At 31.6% G+C, this 19,477-nt stretch overlaps 2 protein-coding genes across 16 annotated transcripts; one reads left to right on the forward strand and one right to left on the reverse strand.

The window, feature by feature from the left end:
* The first annotated feature begins 1,537 nt into the window (after positions 1–1,537).
* LOC103489911 (flowering time control protein FCA) lies at positions 1,538–10,106 on the forward strand. Of its 12 annotated transcripts, none has more exons than XR_007820504.1 (16): positions 1,538–2,179; positions 2,715–2,785; positions 3,706–3,784; positions 4,296–4,378; positions 4,565–4,616; positions 4,880–4,944; positions 5,835–5,901; positions 6,292–6,371; positions 6,470–6,534; positions 7,384–7,437; positions 7,510–7,828; positions 8,055–8,216; positions 8,311–8,478; positions 8,879–8,961; positions 9,028–9,235; positions 9,663–9,914. XR_007820504.1 is itself a non-coding variant. In XM_051084336.1 (15 exons), the coding sequence occupies exons 1-14, from the start codon at positions 2,071–2,073 to the stop codon at positions 8,939–8,941; spliced, it is 1,437 nt and encodes a 478-aa protein (XP_050940293.1). In that variant the 5' UTR covers positions 1,538–2,070; the 3' UTR covers positions 8,942–8,961; positions 9,028–9,489. The 12 variants fall into 12 exon arrangements, 8 of the variants coding, with proteins under 8 accessions (XP_050940293.1, XP_050940295.1, XP_050940297.1 ...); XR_007820502.1 differs by having other exon boundaries at positions 1,539–2,179; positions 8,311–8,484; XM_051084336.1 differs by lacking the exon at positions 9,663–9,914 and having other exon boundaries at positions 9,028–9,489.
* Positions 10,107–12,649: 2,543 nt separating this feature from the next.
* Positions 12,650–15,932, reverse strand: LOC103489912 (WRKY transcription factor 68-like). Of its 4 annotated transcripts, none has more exons than XM_051084342.1 (4): positions 15,327–15,932; positions 14,928–15,077; positions 14,147–14,391; positions 12,650–13,402 (listed from the first exon to the last, which is right to left on the reverse strand). In XM_051084342.1, exons 1-4 carry the CDS (start codon positions 15,671–15,673, stop codon positions 13,179–13,181), a joined length of 966 nt encoding a protein of 321 aa, XP_050940299.1. In that variant the 5' UTR covers positions 15,674–15,932; the 3' UTR covers positions 12,650–13,178. The 4 variants fall into 4 exon arrangements, with proteins under 4 accessions (XP_050940299.1, XP_050940301.1, XP_050940298.1 ...); XM_051084344.1 differs by having other exon boundaries at positions 14,142–14,391; XM_051084341.1 differs by having other exon boundaries at positions 14,928–15,104.
* Positions 15,933–19,477: the final 3,545 nt, after the last annotated feature.

A 19,477-nucleotide genomic window follows, 5' to 3' on the forward strand; every position in this document is an offset into this window, starting at 1 on the left:
ATACTGCCTCGTGATGTGAATCTTGAGATATGGGTACTTCACTATTCAAATACGAGGTACTTTCGGTTGCACCAACTATACAAAGTCAAAGTCAACAACCACAAATACATTATCATCAGAAAATTTCGACAAAACTAACATAATCAAGATTTGAAGATGGAAAAAATCTACCTTGAATGCATTCTACAAATCTTTGAAACGAAGTTGAAAATGGATTGTATACATCAAGACACGATAATCAAGATACCGAGAATATTTAATCCATCTACCATCCAACACAATCTTTACTAGTTAGAAAACCATAACAAAAAATTGTTATGAACCTACCATGGTCTTCGACAATATACTTTAAAAATTGAAATTAATCGACGAAAACTATTAAACAAAAAATAGACGTTTAACGTAAAAAATGCAAATAATATGAATATTGATATTTCAAAAAAATTTAAAAAATGCACGTGTTTGGAGTTCTGGAAAATTTCCATATGAGATTCTCGCTTTTTATATTTTAAACCATTTATTAAATAATATATAATATACATTTTTAATAACAATTTAAATTTAAACTGCGGTTAAATATATATTATGTATTATTTAATAAAATATTTAAAATATAACAAAACAGATTTAAATATTTAAAATATAACAAAACAGAAAATCTTGTATATACATTTGATATTATTTTAGGAGACGGTTTGTATATATATTTCACATTATTTTTTAGTCAATTTATTTAAGATTTATCAAATTTGAATGGTTCGTGAAATCTGTCATTTTCTTAGAGCTATTCAAATAGTATCAAGAATATATAGATTATCTTATACCCATGGGTATATTCGGGTTTATTATAATTAAAAAAAGGCGGACGGTGATTTTGCTATTTTTCATTTTTTTTTTCAATTTTTATCATCTTTGAGGTTGTTATTTAAAAGTTTGCTATTTCCATGGTTAACTCTTTTTACTTTTTATTTTGGGTTGAATTTTGTAATTTTTTTTTTCGGATTGAGTTGGGTTTAGATTACATTTTTTAAAATACGGGTTGACCCAACACAACTTGATTTCTAATATTATTAAAATATATATTACAACTTATAAATATTATAATTCATACATATTATTATAAAACTTTTATTTTTCGACTTGTAATAGATATGTTGAATTTTAATATTTAATATTTGAGTTTCATGAAATTTTAATTGTTAAAATGTTTTAGAAAAATTTAAATTAATAAATAATATACTTAAAAAAAATTAAATTATAAATAATTAAGTAGCGTAAATTAATAAACAAAATACTAAAAATAAATAAATAAATAATACAACCCAAATCAAATTTTGGAATTTGATTAATATCTTATATGAGTTATTAATTTGAGGAACTCGAAAGTTCGTATTGGTCAAGGAAAATCTACTCAACCGAACCGAACCGAACCCAGCTACGGGTAAACTCAAACCTCATTTGCTATCGAACTATGGACCGATTTTTTTGATTTGGGTTCTATACAATTATTAAAAAGAAAAGGAAGACTTTAGGAAAACAGAGTGAAGACGGATAAGGGTATTTTTGGAGATAGATGATCCTGTGCGGGAACTCGCACCCAAGTTTCAGTGCTCATCTCTCTTTCATCTCCCTCCTTTGTCTTCGATTCTCAATCGCCTGATCATTCTCAGGCCTCCACTTAATTTTTGTTGTTCCATTCCTTTTTTTGCAAAACTGGAGAGGCACCACCCTTCTTCCTCCGGACCTTCGTGGCCTTCCGACGACCGACGTCCCAATTTCAATCACCAGTTTGATCCCTATGTTCAATACCCCAATCACCATCCCGGGCCCCCTTTTGGCCAGCCCAATTATCCCCCTCAGTACCCCCCCCATCCACCACCACCTCCTCCTCCGCCCCCTACGCAGCACCAGCCTCCCTTCCAGCCTCAGCCCCCGCCCCCGCCCCCGCCACCTCACCAGCACCAGCTTCAGCACCCGTTCCAGCATCAGCACCAGCAGAACAACTGGAACCATCCGGAGTTCCACAATCATCCCCCGGACTACCGTCCCCAGCCGCACTTTAACGGCGAGATGACTGAGGGGTTCGGAAACGGCGGTTTGAGGCCGAATTGTGGGAATCCAAATGCCAATTTAGGGCGTAAAAGGCCTAGAAACTATTCCAACAGAACTGTTCCTGGAGGTATTTGACTTTTTATTAATCATGTAGTGTTGAACATAGCTATATTGTTGGTTTATAGCACTAATATATTTTGACACTAATATATCTTGTTGCCTTGCTTACAGTTCCCTGCTGGATCATGAACTGAACTTAATGATTTCTCTTTTAGACTGTTAAATAGATAATTTGACTCTAATTTTTCTTTTTATTGGGCATTTTCAAATTTTGAAGTTTGTCGTTAACACTACATTTGTTAATACATTCCTTTTCCTTTGATTATCCCTCGGTTCTGTATGATTGCGTTTGGATTTTATTATTTTTTTTTATTTTCTTTTTTGAACTTTTCTTCAAGTATTCCAAGATTTTTATGCAATAAAGTTGAGATCTACTTTAAGAACATTAAATTGCTCTTTTAACTGCCTAACAGTTAACACGAGGCACTGGGAATTAGGGGAACTTTTACTACAAAAACTATCTGATGTTGCTTTCCTTTGGAGCAATTTGTTCATAATGGATGTCATTGAGATGGTTTTTTTGTTTATTTATTCTCTTCCAGATCATGCTGAGGCTAGTGGTCATGTGAAATTGTATGTTGCACAAGTTCCCCGAACAGGAACTGAAGAAGCTGTAAGTTTTAATTTTCATGCTTTGCCAACTCATATAACCTTGTAGGCGAAAGAGTTCTTTGGGAAGGAAGATTCATGGTCTTATATCGTCTCACTAATCTTGGTTCCATCTTTTAGTTATTTTTTGGGATTTTCTTAATTTTTAGGCTTATATACTTTTTTTTCCCTTAAACAGAAACAAAACTTTTCAGTGATGAAACGGAAAGAGTTTATCTCAGAGATATAATGAGACATAATAAGCATAGGAAACTAAAAAACCAAGGATCAACCAGTGCACCTAGATATCTTGACTAGGTTGACACACCCACAGCACCCTCATCATATACCAATACAAAATACAACTATTGAAGAATTACATAATGTCATTACGACATGATTACACAGGAGAAATAAAAACATTCAAGTTAAGACAAATATACCAAGAAGAAGATAGCAGACGAGCTGAACCAAAATCAAAACAATCCATGGACTTGTCATGGAAAACTCTCTAATTGCATTCAAACAAAATTTGTAGGCTTATGAACAATACTTTATGATCATTGTCTTGCATTTGGGAGTCTTGGGGAGGCTATTATAACTAAGTAACAATGGTTGTACCATTTCACAAATTTGAATGGAATGTTTCTGTGAACTTCAAATCATTCAAAAGTTCCAACAGACAAAAAACTTAAATACTTAAACTTGACTTTTTTTTTTCCGTTGATAACCTTCAAAATCAAGATTCAATAAAGAAGAGGGTGTTTTATACTTGTTTTTGTTCTTAGTATTTTGTTTCTTACTTCAAAAACCTTCAAAATCAAACTTCTAAATGTTTGCTAATTACGTTACTTTATTCATTTTATTTCTCCCTCATATTAAAGTCATCTACAATTCTTTAAGTCATAATTTAACATTATTGACGGTTTAAATCTTTGGTGTCAGATTCGTCCTTTGTTTGAAGTACATGGAGATATTGTTGAGATTGTAATATTAAGGGATAAGATAACTGGCCAACAACAAGGTATTTTCTTCATTTTAAGTTTAATTCCATTTTATTGTTCTGCTGTTTGGGTTGACCAGAGTATCATCAGCTCTCTTTTGATCTTCATACATTTGGAGTACGGCTGCAAAATTGACATGTTCTTGTTTATTTAAGATTTGATGACAGTGCCTTGTCTTTTCGAGAACATCCCCTTGTCAAAGAAAATTCTATTTTATTGAATCACTGTCATCTTATTCCTTCTAAATTTCTTAATAACACTTGTCAGTTCTTATATATGATCAAGACCTTCTGTGGCGTTTTTCTTTAAAATAAGTTTTTATTGCACTGTTGTTTCAAGTTGATTTTATCATGCTTTGTTTACAGATGTCATCTTTAATTGAAGTTTGTTGACTGAGATGTCATTTTTAGATGACAGCTTTGATATGAATAGTGTTTATCGTTAAGATCCAAATGGATTATGGTTAATGTCTGTCTTTATGCTGTCATTCGTAAGAATAATATTAAAGCAGATTTATGATTTTCTTTTCAGGCAGTTGTTTTGTGAAATACTCTTCCTCCGTTGAAGCAGACAGGGCAATCAGAGCTTTGGACAACCAGTATACTTTTCCTGGAGTGAGTAATGAAGCACTGTTGTTCTTATTTTGGAAGTTTGTTTCCTATCAAAATAAATAAATAAATGACTAAAAAGTCTCTTTTTACTGTTTCTGATAATATTTAGGTAACTCAATTTATGTCATAATAACTTTTCTAACTATATTTTCTTTAAAAAAGGCTTTTCTTACTAGTCTTTAATATCAGGAACTGACTCCCATCAATGTAAAATATGCTGACAGTGAAAAGGACCGCCTGGGTGAGTTTCTGGTATTCCTGACTTCCTGTTGCATCGCTTTGATGTATTTTTCCTTTATGCATTCTGTATCGTTTGTATCTTAACAAGGTTATTTTAGTGCAGTAGTTGAGCATTTTTTCTACTGCGTTCTTGCTTTATATGTTTTGAGCTTTGCATGACCAAGCTGCACATTATTCTGATTGTTTCCCCTAAGAGGGAACCCCTTAATCAATTATCTCATGACTTTGCCCCTTTCAAATTTTTTATTTTTATGTTTTATGTAGGAGTACTTGAAAAATTGTATGTTGGTAGCTTGAATAAAAATACTACAAAAAGGGAAATTGAGGAGGTAAGTAAGCAATATTCTTCACACACACAACATTGAGTTATTTTTTTAAAGAAACATTGCACTTTTGGTTCTGAGATTTTAATCTGAATACTTGAACAATTTTAACTTTTGAGGTTTTGGAAAATTACTGAAAGAAACCCCACCATCAACTTTTGTTAACTACATTGGTGCAAAGATGACTTTTAAATTAAGATATATTGTTTTTAAGGGAAGTGTGAAAATATTTAATTAAGTTCGTATTCTCTTTTCTGGTTAAATGGTCGTTAAGTTACCCCAAGATTAGTAGTTTACCAAAATTTGACTAACCAAGTTAAACATTCAGTATATTCTATTAATTTAAACAAATAATTGAACACAAGTAAATAATAAAAATCCACCCAATTATACACAGATTAATAGAAAATCATCCATGTTCTTTGTCTTGAACTTTTCCCCATGGCTGCATAAGTCATAAGATTAAATGTTTTTGAGTTCATACGTTCAAATCATGGTGGTTGCCCACCTAGGATAATAAATAATTGGGGCTTTTCATGATCTCCACTCATGGTTCTTCAGAATTGGTGTTGCCTCTAGGTGTTCACGAACTTGTTCAGATCTCCTCATTATCCTCCCTCAGTATGGATTTGATTTATGCTTTGGCTATTGTGTCTTGTGTGACCTTTAAGATGTCGTGCATGTTACTGTAAGGTGCAAAAAGATTTTGTAAGACTAGGGAAAACAATTGATATATGTTATTTTGTCCAGTGCTATAAAGGTTATGGATGATAGGTTGAGGAAATCACCAAATAAATGAGGCTAGAGAAGCAGTTCTTATTTTATTTTACTGTGTTATTTATTTATCTTTGCCATTTATTCAATCAAGAGTTTTTTTTGAACATTTCATCTGTCAGGTATTCTCACCTTATGGTTTCGTTGAGGATATTTACATCATACGAGATGACCTGAAGCAAAGCCGAGGTGTGAAATTTTCTTCTATTGAAATTTATTGAGGAAGATTTTAAATAGCTTATTGTACTTATCGTGGAAGTTTTTCTCAAAAGTTATTAATTTTCAATGTACAGTATCAAACCTTGTCAAGCCTATCCGTAATTTCTTTATAACACAAACTTGTACAGGATGAAATTGCGAACAGATCATTGAGAGTAAAATCTTTATTCTGATGGATAAAGTACTTATAGAATCATATTGTGTCAGAAAATCAGTTGAAATTGAAACATTATTTCTCCCATGTTTTACTGATCAGCCATAGAGGCTTTTAATTTCTTCTCTCGATTGCAAAGTTAACTTTAACTTTGGGCCAGACTCTCAATTTATGTTTCTGATTTTGGTGCTCATGCTCTTATCAAGGATCTGCCTTTGTAAAGTATGCTCGAAGAGATATGGCATTGGCAGCAATCAAAGCATTGAATGGCAATTTTACGATGAGAGTAGGGCTTGTCTATATAATCCCATATATACTCTGGTGTATGTGTGAATTACTCTTCTAAGCTTAACATTGGTTTCATGTTTCTTTCTACGTCACTAGGGTTGTGATCAGCCATTGATTGTTCGTCTGGCAGACCCTAAGAAACCCAGGATTGGTGAACAAAGGTTCAGCCTAACACATTACTATTTCCTTGTATCTATTATGTATATGAAGTGTATTCTCTCGTTACTGATTGCTCATCTGTCGTGTGGTAACCTTGAATCATGATAATAGCTGATGTAACTAGTTAATGTACCTTAAGCTCTTGCTTCTTGCATCACCAAATAACTATCTCTAAATCTGTAGAGCACTACGAAGCCAAGGGAGTGTGATGTATATAATTATATATATCCTGTGTGAGAGAGAGAGAGAGTGCAAGGAAATGTAGGAGCCAACTCCCCTAATTCTTGTATGCGCTCCTCCCTGATGTAAGAAGAATAGAGAATTGATTTCCTTTTTACTCCCACATGTAATAGAACTCTATAAAACAGGAGTGTTCCTCTCTTCTACGAAACAATCATTATGACTTCGATAAAAGAGGCACAAGATTAATTCTTGGAAGATTATTGCTTGAGAATACTTAGGCTACATCATCCCCATGTTCACTTCCTCCCAACTTGAAGGTTTGTTTCTTTTAAGAAAATGGACAGATGGAAACCGAAATGAGTAGTTCTATTAAATGACTTGATGCTATGCTCTAGCCTACTACCGATGATATCCCCTGTTTCCCTATTTGAAAGTGACGAAACCTCTAGATGGACAAATATTGTTGAATTTGAACTACTGTGATGTAAGCTAACAATAATTAGTTTTTATATTGCAGGCCATTATGTATTTATATTTCATGAATGTGTCGGACAAACATTTTGAACATACATACATTTGCATGTAGCAGATATAGCATAGGTTCTTTTATGCTTATTTTCTTATTGTTGTGTCAATGTTCAATTGTTAAATATATATATTTCTCGCAGAAGCAGCAACGTATCAGGCAGCCCGAGATTTGGTCATCATCCTCAACCGTTTAGGTAATACCGTAATTGTTTCTTTTTATCTAACTTATAACATAAACTGTTTTCTTAATGGTTCAACCTTTCTAGACCTGAGCCTCCTGTTGGTCCTGCTGGAGGGTGTTTTCCCAATAATTCATACCCGGGACAACAAAATTCTCCAAGTTTAGGACCACCTAGGAATGCTTCCCAAGCGGCATCCCATACCCCTTTTGCTCCTAATAGCATACAGAAACCATCCCCTCAAATACAGGAACCGCCATCATCTTTTGCTCAAATGTCATCACAACCAATGAGGTCAACACAGCAAGTTTGTCAGCCTCCTATTCAGACTGATTTTTCTAAGATGCAGAATCAGGTGCCTTGTCAACAGCCCCGGCAAGATTCACATCAGCAGCAAAATTTACAGGTTCGTGAGAATATGGTGTGAAGATGATTTGAATTATAAAGTTCTTGTAATAGCTGTCAAATTACATTAAAGTAAAAGACCTTGTCATGATTGGCATCCTAATTCTATTCCGGGAGCAGTGAAACAAATGCTGAAACTTTTCTTTGCGGATAATTACTAAAGAGGTCGTTTATTGCCATATTGTCATTAACTTGTGTGTGTATTTTCTTCTATGTTTTTTGTGCAGCCTCCTGCTGTACGTGGTGTTCAGACCTTTAGTTGTACTTCCGACTCACCTATGGGGCGTCCAAGCTCTCGGGTAGAAGTTACTTTGGAGTGTGATTGGAGTGAACACACCTGCCCAGACGGTTTCAAATACTATTATAACTGTGTCACCTATGAAAGCTTGGTAAGCTTTATGTCCTCATCCATCCGTCTTGCAACAGTTGTTTCCAATTTGTGTGGTGCAATTTATGATAGTACCTTTGAAAATTGGTTCTTAGTGGGAGAAGCCAGAAGAGTTTGCCTTGTTTGAGAAACAACTAAAGCAGGAAAAGCTTCAAAAACCAAACCATCAGATTCATTCTTCATTACCGGGTGTCTCTTCTCAAGAAGTGCCGCCTCAGCCAAATCTTTTTAGTCAAAAACTTGACGCCCAATATTCCTCAGCTGTACGAGTTAGTATTCATTCATGCACATACAGATTCGTATCTCTTCTCTTGTATTCACTATATCTTTTCCAGTTATATTTTTGTTAAGCCATGCAATTATATTAGATTGATGCTAGTGGTACATAAAATCTCCACTTGTCAACCGTAAATAAACTATATCTAAAAGTGATTTTGAAATGGCTAAAATGACATTAATCTTCAAAATCAATTCTGATGGTATGGAAACTGCGATTAAAAGTGTGAAATCAAACAATAAATTGATTTGAAAGGATTTAAAACTTGTTGAAATGATTTTAATTATTTCAAAAAAAACTCTCGTACAAGCTAAATAATACAGCTTGAGAATTCATTTTCAGGATTTCAGTTTTCTCTAATTCTTTAATATTTTCAAATTCTGCAGGAGTTGGATTGTATGCGACTTCAATCAAAAGCAAGTCCTGTTGTTAGTCCAGCGTGTGTTTAACAGTGTTGCCAAAGCTATAGGTAGGTTGTTTAAGATATTTTGAAGTTTATCCTGTTGGCAACTAACATTGAGCCTTTAATTTCTAGTAAATACACTGAATTAGGATGGTAACAAAGACTTCATGTTAGCTGCTCGACTCGTAGCCAAGGCAGTTTTTGAATTGCTCGTGTAAAGCTGATGTACTATATAGTCTACTGGCTATGTCAATGGTCCTGCTCCTGTTGGTGTAATTATATATATATGAAGGGATAGGCAGAGCTTGCATGTACTTCCATGGAGTTGCTGCTCTAGACGGTAATTAATGTGCTATTAATGCCTTAAAAACTGTAGTTCTACCTCCTTTAATCCATTTGATACTTGCATTAACACATAGATGCCAGTAGGTTCTTTATTTTTTTATTTATTTAATTTTCCTGCTTTATGTTTTTTTGTAATCGACTTTGGAGATGTTCGAAATTATATTGTTACAGCAATGAGGTTGATTATAGTTTTAAATTATTTTCAAGGGATTCTTCTTCTTGAATGAGGAATCAACTTTAAGGTGATTAGGATTAAGTGTTTTATTGAGATTTGATAAAGGAAATTTGTTAGTTATCTTGTATCAATTTTTTTGTTTATGGAGTATTTTGTAGTTAATCCTTGATTTTATTCGGAGGTATGTTTGAATTACATCTTTCTATCTTCTAGACACCTGAACTTTATAACTTCATCTTTTTTGAAGAATTATAAAGGGGATTCAAAGACATTACCCAATTGAAGATATTGTAACTCTTATACATATGTGGAAGGATTCAAACTTGACCTTTGGTTGAGGGTACACGCTTTGTGGAAGCATTGTAACTTATTAATCGGGAATGAGACATGTTTAGGTTGATATGATATGTATCTTTTTCACTAGACAGGTGGTTTGGTATTGGCTAATCTGAATTGAATTGAGTTTTTGTCAATGTATTCAATTTGTTGGTTTGAGTGATTGTTTGCTGGTTTGCAGGTGCCTACAATATCATTATTTTCTTAGATAGACAATTGAGTAGGAGATTGGTTCACATAAAACTCTTTGGTGTAATTTGTAACTAGTACATGACACCATTGTTCTTCCCTTTGTGAAAATGTTTTAGTGATTTAATAATTGAATACTTGGGTACCTCACTTATGATTCATTCAATCTACAGGGTCATTTTATGATCTTACTCTTTTTTTTTTTTTTTTTTTGTGAAACAAAAATGAATTTACCATAACACATGGGCAGATCTAATAATCTTTGACGATTGCCAAAAGACCCTCTCTCACAGCTTATGGATTCGCAACAAGTTGGGAGAGCTTTTAGTTCTAGCCCTAACCCTAACCCTAAAATGCCCATTCACCTAACCCATTTTAGGTTAGATTTACTTCAGACATTTTATAGACTTTACACCCTACCTCTTTTTGGCTAAATAATGTGCCCAGAGATTTCATCAAGTGACAAAACTATTCAGGCATACGTTCGCTGAAGAATGAAGAGAGATTTCTTGGATTAAATTGGTCGCCTCTAGACAATCAGAATCTAATCTTATATTGGAATCCAATTTTTAGGCCACATCAATCATTTAATCATATTGGGTTGTTATAAATCAACTCAACTTTCAAGAAAATAGGATCTATATGAATCGACTAAGTTAAGAGCAACAAATTCTATGGTTATAGCTTAACAGTTTAACACATTCCATAGATGATAACATGTATATTTATTATTACATCAAAAATCTTGCATTTGTAATATCTCATTTCGTAGATAACTAGGTTGAAAAAGCACAATTTCAAAATATAATAAAATTTAATATCCTCCTATCAATGATATAAATTAATAGGCATTGATAGAATTCTATCAATACAAAGCCTTAGAAACAAAATGGCGAGAAATAAAATTTTTCACTACCTTAGTGTTTTGTTCATTTCTTATTTGTTTACAAAGATCATGGCTTATTGAGATTTAATTTTAAATTGCTTCAATTTTTCCCTAATAGAAAATGGGTAGACAATTTAAAATGAGACAAGAAAAGTAAAATAAAAGTATAGGGTATCTAAGTCTAATATATGGCATAAGATATGGAGTTTTCTTCAATCCCTCCATTTGAGGCTAAATTTATGGATTTATGATATATAGTACAATAGGGAGAGTTAAAGAATATTCCCCTTTTTGCATCATGCATGGAAATTCACCAAATCCCGAAAAGCTTTCATTCTCAAATTGTCACAATTCTAAGTCTCTCATCCCCAAACCCTAAACTCTATAAACTTAATTAATAACTACTCTATTGATTACACTGTCATCATAGATGCAGTTAAGAAAATTCAAGCTTTGACGAGTAGGTTAGGTTCTGTCTCCTTCCCACACATTGTCTCCATGAATGTATCACTGTGTTGGCTATGTTGCTGTTTTGATATTTTTTTTCTTTCTAATCTTTCAAATTCGAAAACATTTGTGGCTTCCCAAGTTGGGTTATGGATTTATGTTTTGGTGACATGTTGTTTCCTTCATTGAAGTGGACTTTTATGAATATCTCTTTTCAAAAAAGAAAAAAAAAAAAAAAACCCCACTAATCTTTCGTCCACAAACTTCAAACCCACTATTTATTTTCCTACCACTTCCAAAAATCCAATCTTTTATCTAAGAAAAATGAGTAGTTTTGAAACGGTTGAAACAATTTTTCTTTGGTTAATGTTTGATTTTAAACGTTCAAATATAATATTATCTGCCATCAAAAGTGATTTTAAATTATAAAAAACATGTTTTGTTCGAAAGGATTCTAAACGTAAGATATAGAATAATTTGTTAAATTTAAAAAAATCGCTTTCAAATATGTCGTAAATTTCACAAGTCACAATCAAACCCCTCCTTTTCTTCTTCCACAATGTTTACATATTCTCATATGTCCCCATCGTTCAATGAACCAAACCCACAAAAAAATTGACATTGCAATGCTTCTAAACTAAGGCATTAATATTGACAGGACCTATATTAGTTTATTGCAGCTGCAGTGCACACACATATATATTCTTTTCCCATATCTAAATATCATCCCACACCATACTCATTATCAATCCCGAAAACTATATAGACAGTTCAATAATTGCATGTATCATTATAAGAAGATTGAATCATTTACCTTTGAAATGATAACCAACAATCCTTTAATTATTCATTGATCATCCTCTATTGGAATATACTTTCTTTCATTTATTCCTTTCATATTGAAAAGCAATATCTATTGTAGATTGTTTAAATGATAAAATAGTTAGAATATAACAAAAGAGTTTAGAGAACTAAATACGTTCGATTCGTAATGACTATTTGATAAAGATTCAAAATCATCGATTGAGTTTCGTTGACACAAGCAATTTAAAAGTTTAAAGTTTAAGTCGATCTATGGATTAATAAAATAAGAAACTTTGTCTTTTATAGAGTAGTGTGGTTCAATACATGCCAAACATAACACATGGCATACTCGAGGAACCTTGCATTATTTCACTAAACGAGTTTGACATTTTTCAACACTATTTTGATAAGTATTTGAGTTTTAAAAACGACACACTTGATTCTAAAAGATTTGAATTCTAAGCAACATTCGAAAAGCTTAAAATAAAACTAAAGCTAGTGATGTTTATAAACTTTTTAACAGAAGGAAACGGAGACCTTTAACCTTGCAATTTAAGCAGGCAAGAACACAATAAAAACTCAACCTTTAACACTATATTTGTCAAGAATAAATCACAATATTCTCTGCTTGTGCTTTGGAAAAAAAAACAAAGATATGGGGGCAAAAGAGAGTGGACAGAAACATCATTTAATAGAACCACAGAACCCTCCTTCTCTTTCTTCTGTCACATGATCTTCTCAATCTTTCTCTTTCTCACCTCATAAACTTAAAAGAAAAAAAAAAGGTCATACAATTAAGTTAGAAGATCCATGGAACTTGTAACCAAAATTTCAACATTCGAAAAATCCATCTTTTTTTCCTCAAGAGAGAGAAGATCACCAAATTAAACTTTGTCAGCAACAAATTTCAATTTCATAATTTTTGTTTGTTCCCTCTAACATCTTCTATGAACAACACAAGTCAGTTCTCTAGGCTAAAATTCAAACAAAAAAACACCATTTTAGTCTTTTTTCCAACTTAAACTAATATATATATTTATATATCTATATATCTATATAATGTAATATATATATATATATATGATAATATATAGTATATTTTTACTCCTGTTTCAGCATGTGGGGAGGAACAACATCTTGAAGCAGGCCATGGTCTACAAGGAAACTAGAATTTGGGTTGCAAAACCGTTTCTCCTGGAGGATTCCGGCTGCGTTTGCTGCTCCGATGTGGTTGTTTCGGTTGTGGTTGGCGGCTAAATTCTGGGCAGTGAAGTAGGTCGAGTTTTGAAAGTATTGATGAGACATTGCTGGAAGAATGTCACCATCTGTTTGCAATATAGAAAAAAAAAAAGAAAATTAACAAGAAATTTATTTCAATTCTAACAATTGTTATACAATTTCATACCTTTTTTGTTTGGATTTTAATTTTTTTTTTTGAAAATTTTCTAGCTATAATATGGCTTAATTTAGTAATTAGGTAGTTGATTGGTTTGTTTTTAAGTTTAACTCACTCCACCCTAAATTGTTTGAATTGCTATCTACTTTCAATCAAATTCTTAAAATTTATTTTACTTTAAATTTAGCCTAAGTTTAATTTTCAAAAACCAAAACATGATTTTTGAATAAAAAATAAATATCAAAATAAGTATATTAAAAAAGAAAAAAAAAGTATTTATAGACTTAATTAATTTTCAAAAATAAAAAATAAAAAACAGATAATTTGTTCTTATATTAATTTGATATCAATTTTCCATAAGACAAATAAGTAGATGACAAGTCGTTGTCAATTGAACTAATTATTTCTCTTCCCCAACCCCAAACTCTCCATCATTAATTTGTTAGGCTTATTCATGACTACTTAATTAATGGTTGCGATAGAAACAATCTCTTTTAAAAAAAGTACCAAAATATAAATGCATTTTATAAAGTCATAAATTTTTCTTTTACCCTATAGATAAAAAAAAAAAAAAAAAAAAAGTATACAAAATAAAATTTAAAAATTTTAATTTGAAAACTGCTTTTGTCACAGATTTAAAATAACTCAAAAGTTGTAAGGACACAAACCGAACCATGAGCATCATTGTTGGTAGGTTTGAGCCATGGCATGGCTACAACACCGCCAACACACTCTCCGCCCGGCCCAGGCGTGAAAGGGGGAGTTGGAATGGCGACGGCTAGGGCGGACCGGGTAAGGATAGGGCTTGGGTGAGTGTGTTGGCCTTCATAGGTGGTTACCACAACAGTTGGATCAGCAAAAGATCGTTCAACTCTCTTCTTTACATTACAAGCCGCACTCGTGCAACGGTAATAACTCCTATAAAGAAGATAAAAACAGCTCAAATTACATTCGATATCTGGAGATTTAATTTGGTTTAATCCATAGGGTGCAAATTAGTACAGAGATCAGACAGCAGGATGAGTATCAAAGGGTAGATGATAATGTAACATTAAATTTTGTGACAAAGAAAGAATTTTGAAATATTAATATCGTAGTAGTTAATTATAGATCAGAGTAGTTTGTCCTTAAATGCACTTATGTTCCTCTCTTCTTTAACCCATTTGTGACTTAATTAACACTCCTTACAAAAAATTCGGACATTATATACGACACATTTGGTGAGAAAGAGAAAAACATATGGGTTTAGGAAGAATTATTGTAATTGACAGAAAGAAGTACTTAAATGGGATTTCAACGCAAAGATTTTGAGTACGAGAATAGTGATTGGAGGAGGTAATCAGTATCAGCTAAAGTGGGTGTGAAAGAAGAAAAAGGAAAAGTAAAATAGAAAAAGATTAGGAGAGAAGGGTAAAAGGGAAGAAAAGAAAAGAAAAGAAAAGAAAAAGGAATACCTAGGAAAAGGGCTGTTTTTGACAGCTTTTTGGCCGTACTTTCTCCATCGATAACCATCTTCTAGATGATCAACTTCACTCTTTGTCATGAATGCAAATCTTGCTTTCTTCTCCTTCTCCTTCTCCTTCTTCTTTTTTATCCCTTTCAATCTATTCACAAATTTAATTATCACTACTCTAATTTAATTAAAAGAAAAATGGAAAGACAAATGGTTAGTACATATAAGTCCATTTACATTTGTAAAAAAAAAAAAAAAAAAAAAAAAAAAAAAAAAAAAAAAAAAAAAAAAAAAAAAAAAAAAAAAAAAACCCATTTTCAGGATGGATCTGATCAAAACAATCAAGAAAAAAAAAAGTGTTTTCTTTTTCAAATTAAATATGAAAAAGGAAATTACTAACTGTTTGGTGGGGTTGTGTTGTTGTTGTTGTTGTGGTGGTTCGTCGTCGTTAGGAGCGTCGCTAGAGGCGGAGGAGACGGAGGAAGAACAATTGGGGGTGGCCGGAGGATTATTAAAAGCCTCAGTAAATTCCGAATTGTAATTAAGACCAAGCAACTCCATAAAGCCAACAGAGCATTTATCACCATCACAAAAATCAAACAATCCATTTGGTATTATGTTATCGGAAAATGAGAAAACCCCACCACCACCGTCGCCTCCGCCGCCGCCATCGGTGATAGTGCTAGTATCTTCCATCTTTATAATCTGTTGTTGGTCATTAATGTTGTTGTTGTTGTAGTCCTCCATGGGGGGATATGCTCTGCCTCTGCTTGTGGGGCTTGTTGATCAAAATTGGACCTTTTCTTTTCAAGTGTTAGAGAGAGAGGGACATAGGGTTTGTTTGAGTTTATAATAAAGTTGTGTGTGTGAAGATTGTTGAAGAAGAAGAAGAAGAAGAAGAAGAAAGTAAAGAACGGAAAGAAGAAGAAAGGATTGGGAATTTGTAGGTCATCGGTTCGTACGGATTTGACAGAGTCGGTGAAACTTCAATTACTTTCCAATTTCCACATATTTTTTCTTTGTTCCCACTTTTTCAATTATATATATATATAAATTCCAACTAATTTTTCCAAAATATCGTAATTCTGCTTGCATTTTCCAAAGTTGCAACATTAATTTTCGTTTTAAAATGGACTTTAGAGTATAAAATTATAAATCAAGATTGGAAATAGTGTCACTTATAATAATTTCTTTTAATCACTATTTCAGAGGGCGTCCTTTCTTCAAAAAAATTAAAGAATAAATAAATTTAAAATATAACATAATAATAAATTTACGAAAATAGCAAATGTTACTAGTCAACTGGTAGAAGTTTTTAAAATATAAAATCTGCCGTTCGGTGACTATCATTAATAAAAACTATCATTGATAATTAATATCAACTAATACCACATTTTTACTGATAACATCGACCAAGGATATCAATTTAATTACAACAACAATCAAATGTTATAATTGATAGTCTTTGTCACTTTTAATTTAGAAAAACGAGAAAGAAGCATTCGTAATGGTGGTTGTACATGAATTTTCTAATCTTTTATTAATTTTGTGTTGCATTTGAGGAGTTTTTTTTTTTCAAAAATAGAAAAATTGACAAACCATTTACGAACAAACCCTTAAAAAAATGATGAAAATCCAGATTTAGATTAACAACTTAAAAAAAAAAAAAAAGATATAAAAGAGAAAGAAATGGAGTTAATTCTCAAAATTAAACAACCAACTTTGTAAATCAATTTATTTTACCCTCCAAAAGTAATGCGAATTTTGGAACCAATACCAAAAGTTATATATTAGGACGATTATTTGTTGAAATTTATAGGGTTTTCAAATTACAAAATATTGTTGTATGATTTTTCATCTATTTTTTAAGGCGAATAAATATGATTGTCTTAAGAAAACACCGTTGATTCAAGAGCTAGTTTCCAACTAAGTTGTGAATTATGATAAGTTTGTGTTTATGACTAATAAAAATTAGGCACAGTAACTCAAAAGCTCAAATTAGTAAGGACCAAGAAATCAACTTTGATTGAGGATGAAACTACGTTGTTGAGACTAAGACACATAATCCTTCACCATACTCCTCTAATACTACCTTAAATCATCCCTTAACCAAAACAAAATTTAGACTGTGGATCAAAGCAAATATAAATATATATCTTAACAAAGGAGAAAACTGTTTATAACTTTTTGAAAATATTAAAATATACTATAAAAAAAAAAAAGATTGGGAAAGAAAAGAGGTGGGAGTTATAAGTATTTTTCTTTTGAATGTGAATTACTTGACCGGCAACCGGCTGATATATGAACTCTGAACACGTTTTTATCTTACTCTTTACACGTGCGATACTATTGGCTGAAAATAGATCGTAGAAGACCCCGCACGTGCATTAAGATGAGTAAATAAAACAAATATCTTCTTGGAAAAATTTTCTTCCTAATTCTCTTTTCACTTTTACTTATTTTTTTATTTTCTCTCTACATTCAAATTGTGTTCCCACCCAAAAAGCAACCTATTATCTATAAACAAGAATATATAATTACAATTTTAGGTCTACAATGACTGTGATATCTTTTTTGTTATAGTTGATTGATTTCTATATGATATAACATAAGTGTTGAATAAACGAGAATATATAATTACAATTTTAGGTCTACAACGACTGTGATATCTTTTTTGTTATAGTTGGTTGATTTCTATCTGATATAACATAAGTGTTGAATTAACTCTCACGTCAATCAATGTAGAATTTATGGACATATTGACAAAAAGTTAAGATCTTTAGGACAATAATAATCCACATCTTCTTCTGCCGAGTTAACTATAACATAAAATGATGTATTTATATATATATATATATATATATATATATATATATATAAGATAATTTGATGATAAGATTACATGCATTTGTTGCATTTCAAAATTCAAAATTTCAAATCCAAAAGGTATTCTTTAGTGCATGTCACATCTGAGCAAAGATTAACATATCATCTTTAGTTAGTATGTTTTGCATTTCGATTATCTTTTAGAATTTAATTAAAGCTAAAAAGTAATTAATGAGGTTTAGATTTTTTTTTTGTCTTTAAACTTTAAAAAACATTTGTTTAGTCTCTAAACTTTTTAAAAGTGTTTATTTTGATCATTAATTAATTAAACTATCAAAAACATATGTTGTATTCCTTGAACTTTTAAAAAGTGTTTAATTTTGTTCCATGCTAGTAAGATTTTGTTAACTCTACAAGGACAAAATTGGTTTAGGATAAATTGCATGTACTAGCATGGGTTGAGTAAGATGAAGGTGAAGTAAAATGTTGATAGCTAAAGCACCAAAAATAGAAAACAACTAAAATCTTGAACGTAAAATGACTTTTGAGATCTTCTTAGAAAACTACTTAATTAGCCACCTCATTCAAGATCCAAAACCAATAATATTCTTTAATGTGACTAACTTATATGGTATCCTAGCCGTCCAAAATTACAAATCATCTTGCCATTCTGTCCAAGTGTGATCACAGTCATAATAACAGATACCAAAATAAACAACTTTTAAATGTTTATGGACTAGAATGAATGTTTTTTAAATTCCAGAAATGGAAGTAGACTAAGATTAAAAGTCTAGAGACCAAAGTAAGCACTTTTTAAAATTTGGTGACCAAAATGCCGTTTTAAGAGTTTAGGGAAAAAAATAAAACAATAATCAAAATCCAGGAATTGAAATAAGAATTAAGCAAAATAATCATGAAACTTTTAAAAGAATCAAATCAAAGATAGATTATGAAACATGAATATTATAATACAACCAATATTATACATCAGCTTAATAATGTTATAAAAATAAGTTTTATATAAAAGTGAACTTAATTAGTTCAACGTTAATTGACATGATATTTCATTCTTGAGGTGGGAGGTTCAACCACCCACTCCCATAATTTATTGTACTAACAAAAATATCTAAATCTAACCTCTGTGTATTTAACTTACCATAGGATAAAAAAAAAACAAACTTTTATTCGGTTGGATATAGAAACATTGTATTGTCCCAAACACACATTAGTTTGGAATAATTATTTGTGAATGTGACATTTAGATTGAAAGATATATTTTTAAAGAAAATTTTGTAATAGAAAAGTGTGGTTATATATATGATGCATGAACCCAATTAAGGTAATGTAAAGAATATATTCCCACATTGACTCAAACACACATATGGATCAAAATGGGAAAAGATAATTAAAGTGGCATCAATTAGGTACACACAATTATTTGTTTACACAAACACTCTCACCTCACTTATATAGATATATAATTAAGCATCACTTGGATTGGATGCAACTATATTTTATATATAATTAATTTATAAATGTTTATCATGTTTATAATAAACTTTACCTACATAAAGCCTGCCTGGATACTAGTCATGTTCAATCTACATTACCAAATTATAATAACTATTATATAGTGCTTGAATACTTTTTTGTGTAATTAAATTGACTAAGTTAAGAAGTGTAATTGTGGATTTTTAGAACTATGAAAGCTCTTGGCCAAATAAA

This window comes from Cucumis melo, chromosome 4, assembly GCF_025177605.1.
Source record: "Cucumis melo cultivar AY chromosome 4, USDA_Cmelo_AY_1.0, whole genome shotgun sequence".
In the NCBI taxonomy this organism is placed as follows: Eukaryota; Viridiplantae; Streptophyta; class Magnoliopsida; order Cucurbitales; family Cucurbitaceae; genus Cucumis; species Cucumis melo.

What these genes read in the sequence shown, in the direction of transcription:
- LOC103489911 (XM_051084333.1), top strand. Translation starts at nt 2,071, where the DNA reads ATGACTGAGGGGTTCGGAAACGGCGGTTTGAGGCCGAATTGTGGGAAT. An exon ending in ATGGCAATTTTACGATGAGA is followed by an intron (nt 6,372 to 6,469) that starts GTAGGGCTTGTC and finishes CTACGTCACTAG; the next exon opens with GGTTGTGATCAGCCATTGAT. An exon ending in CCCAGGATTGGTGAACAAAG is followed by an intron (nt 6,535 to 7,383) that starts GTTCAGCCTAAC and finishes TATTTCTCGCAG; the next exon opens with AAGCAGCAACGTATCAGGCA.
- LOC103489912 (XM_051084341.1), bottom strand. Translation starts at nt 15,673, where the DNA reads ATGGAGGACTACAACAACAACAACATTAATGACCAACAACAGATTATA. An exon ending in CAACACAACCCCACCAAACA is followed by an intron (nt 15,105 to 15,326) that starts GTTAGTAATTTC and finishes TAATTAAATTAG; the next exon opens with AGTAGTGATAATTAAATTTG. An exon ending in AAAAACAGCCCTTTTCCTAG is followed by an intron (nt 14,392 to 14,927) that starts GTATTCCTTTTT and finishes TCTTCTTTATAG; the next exon opens with GAGTTATTACCGTTGCACGA.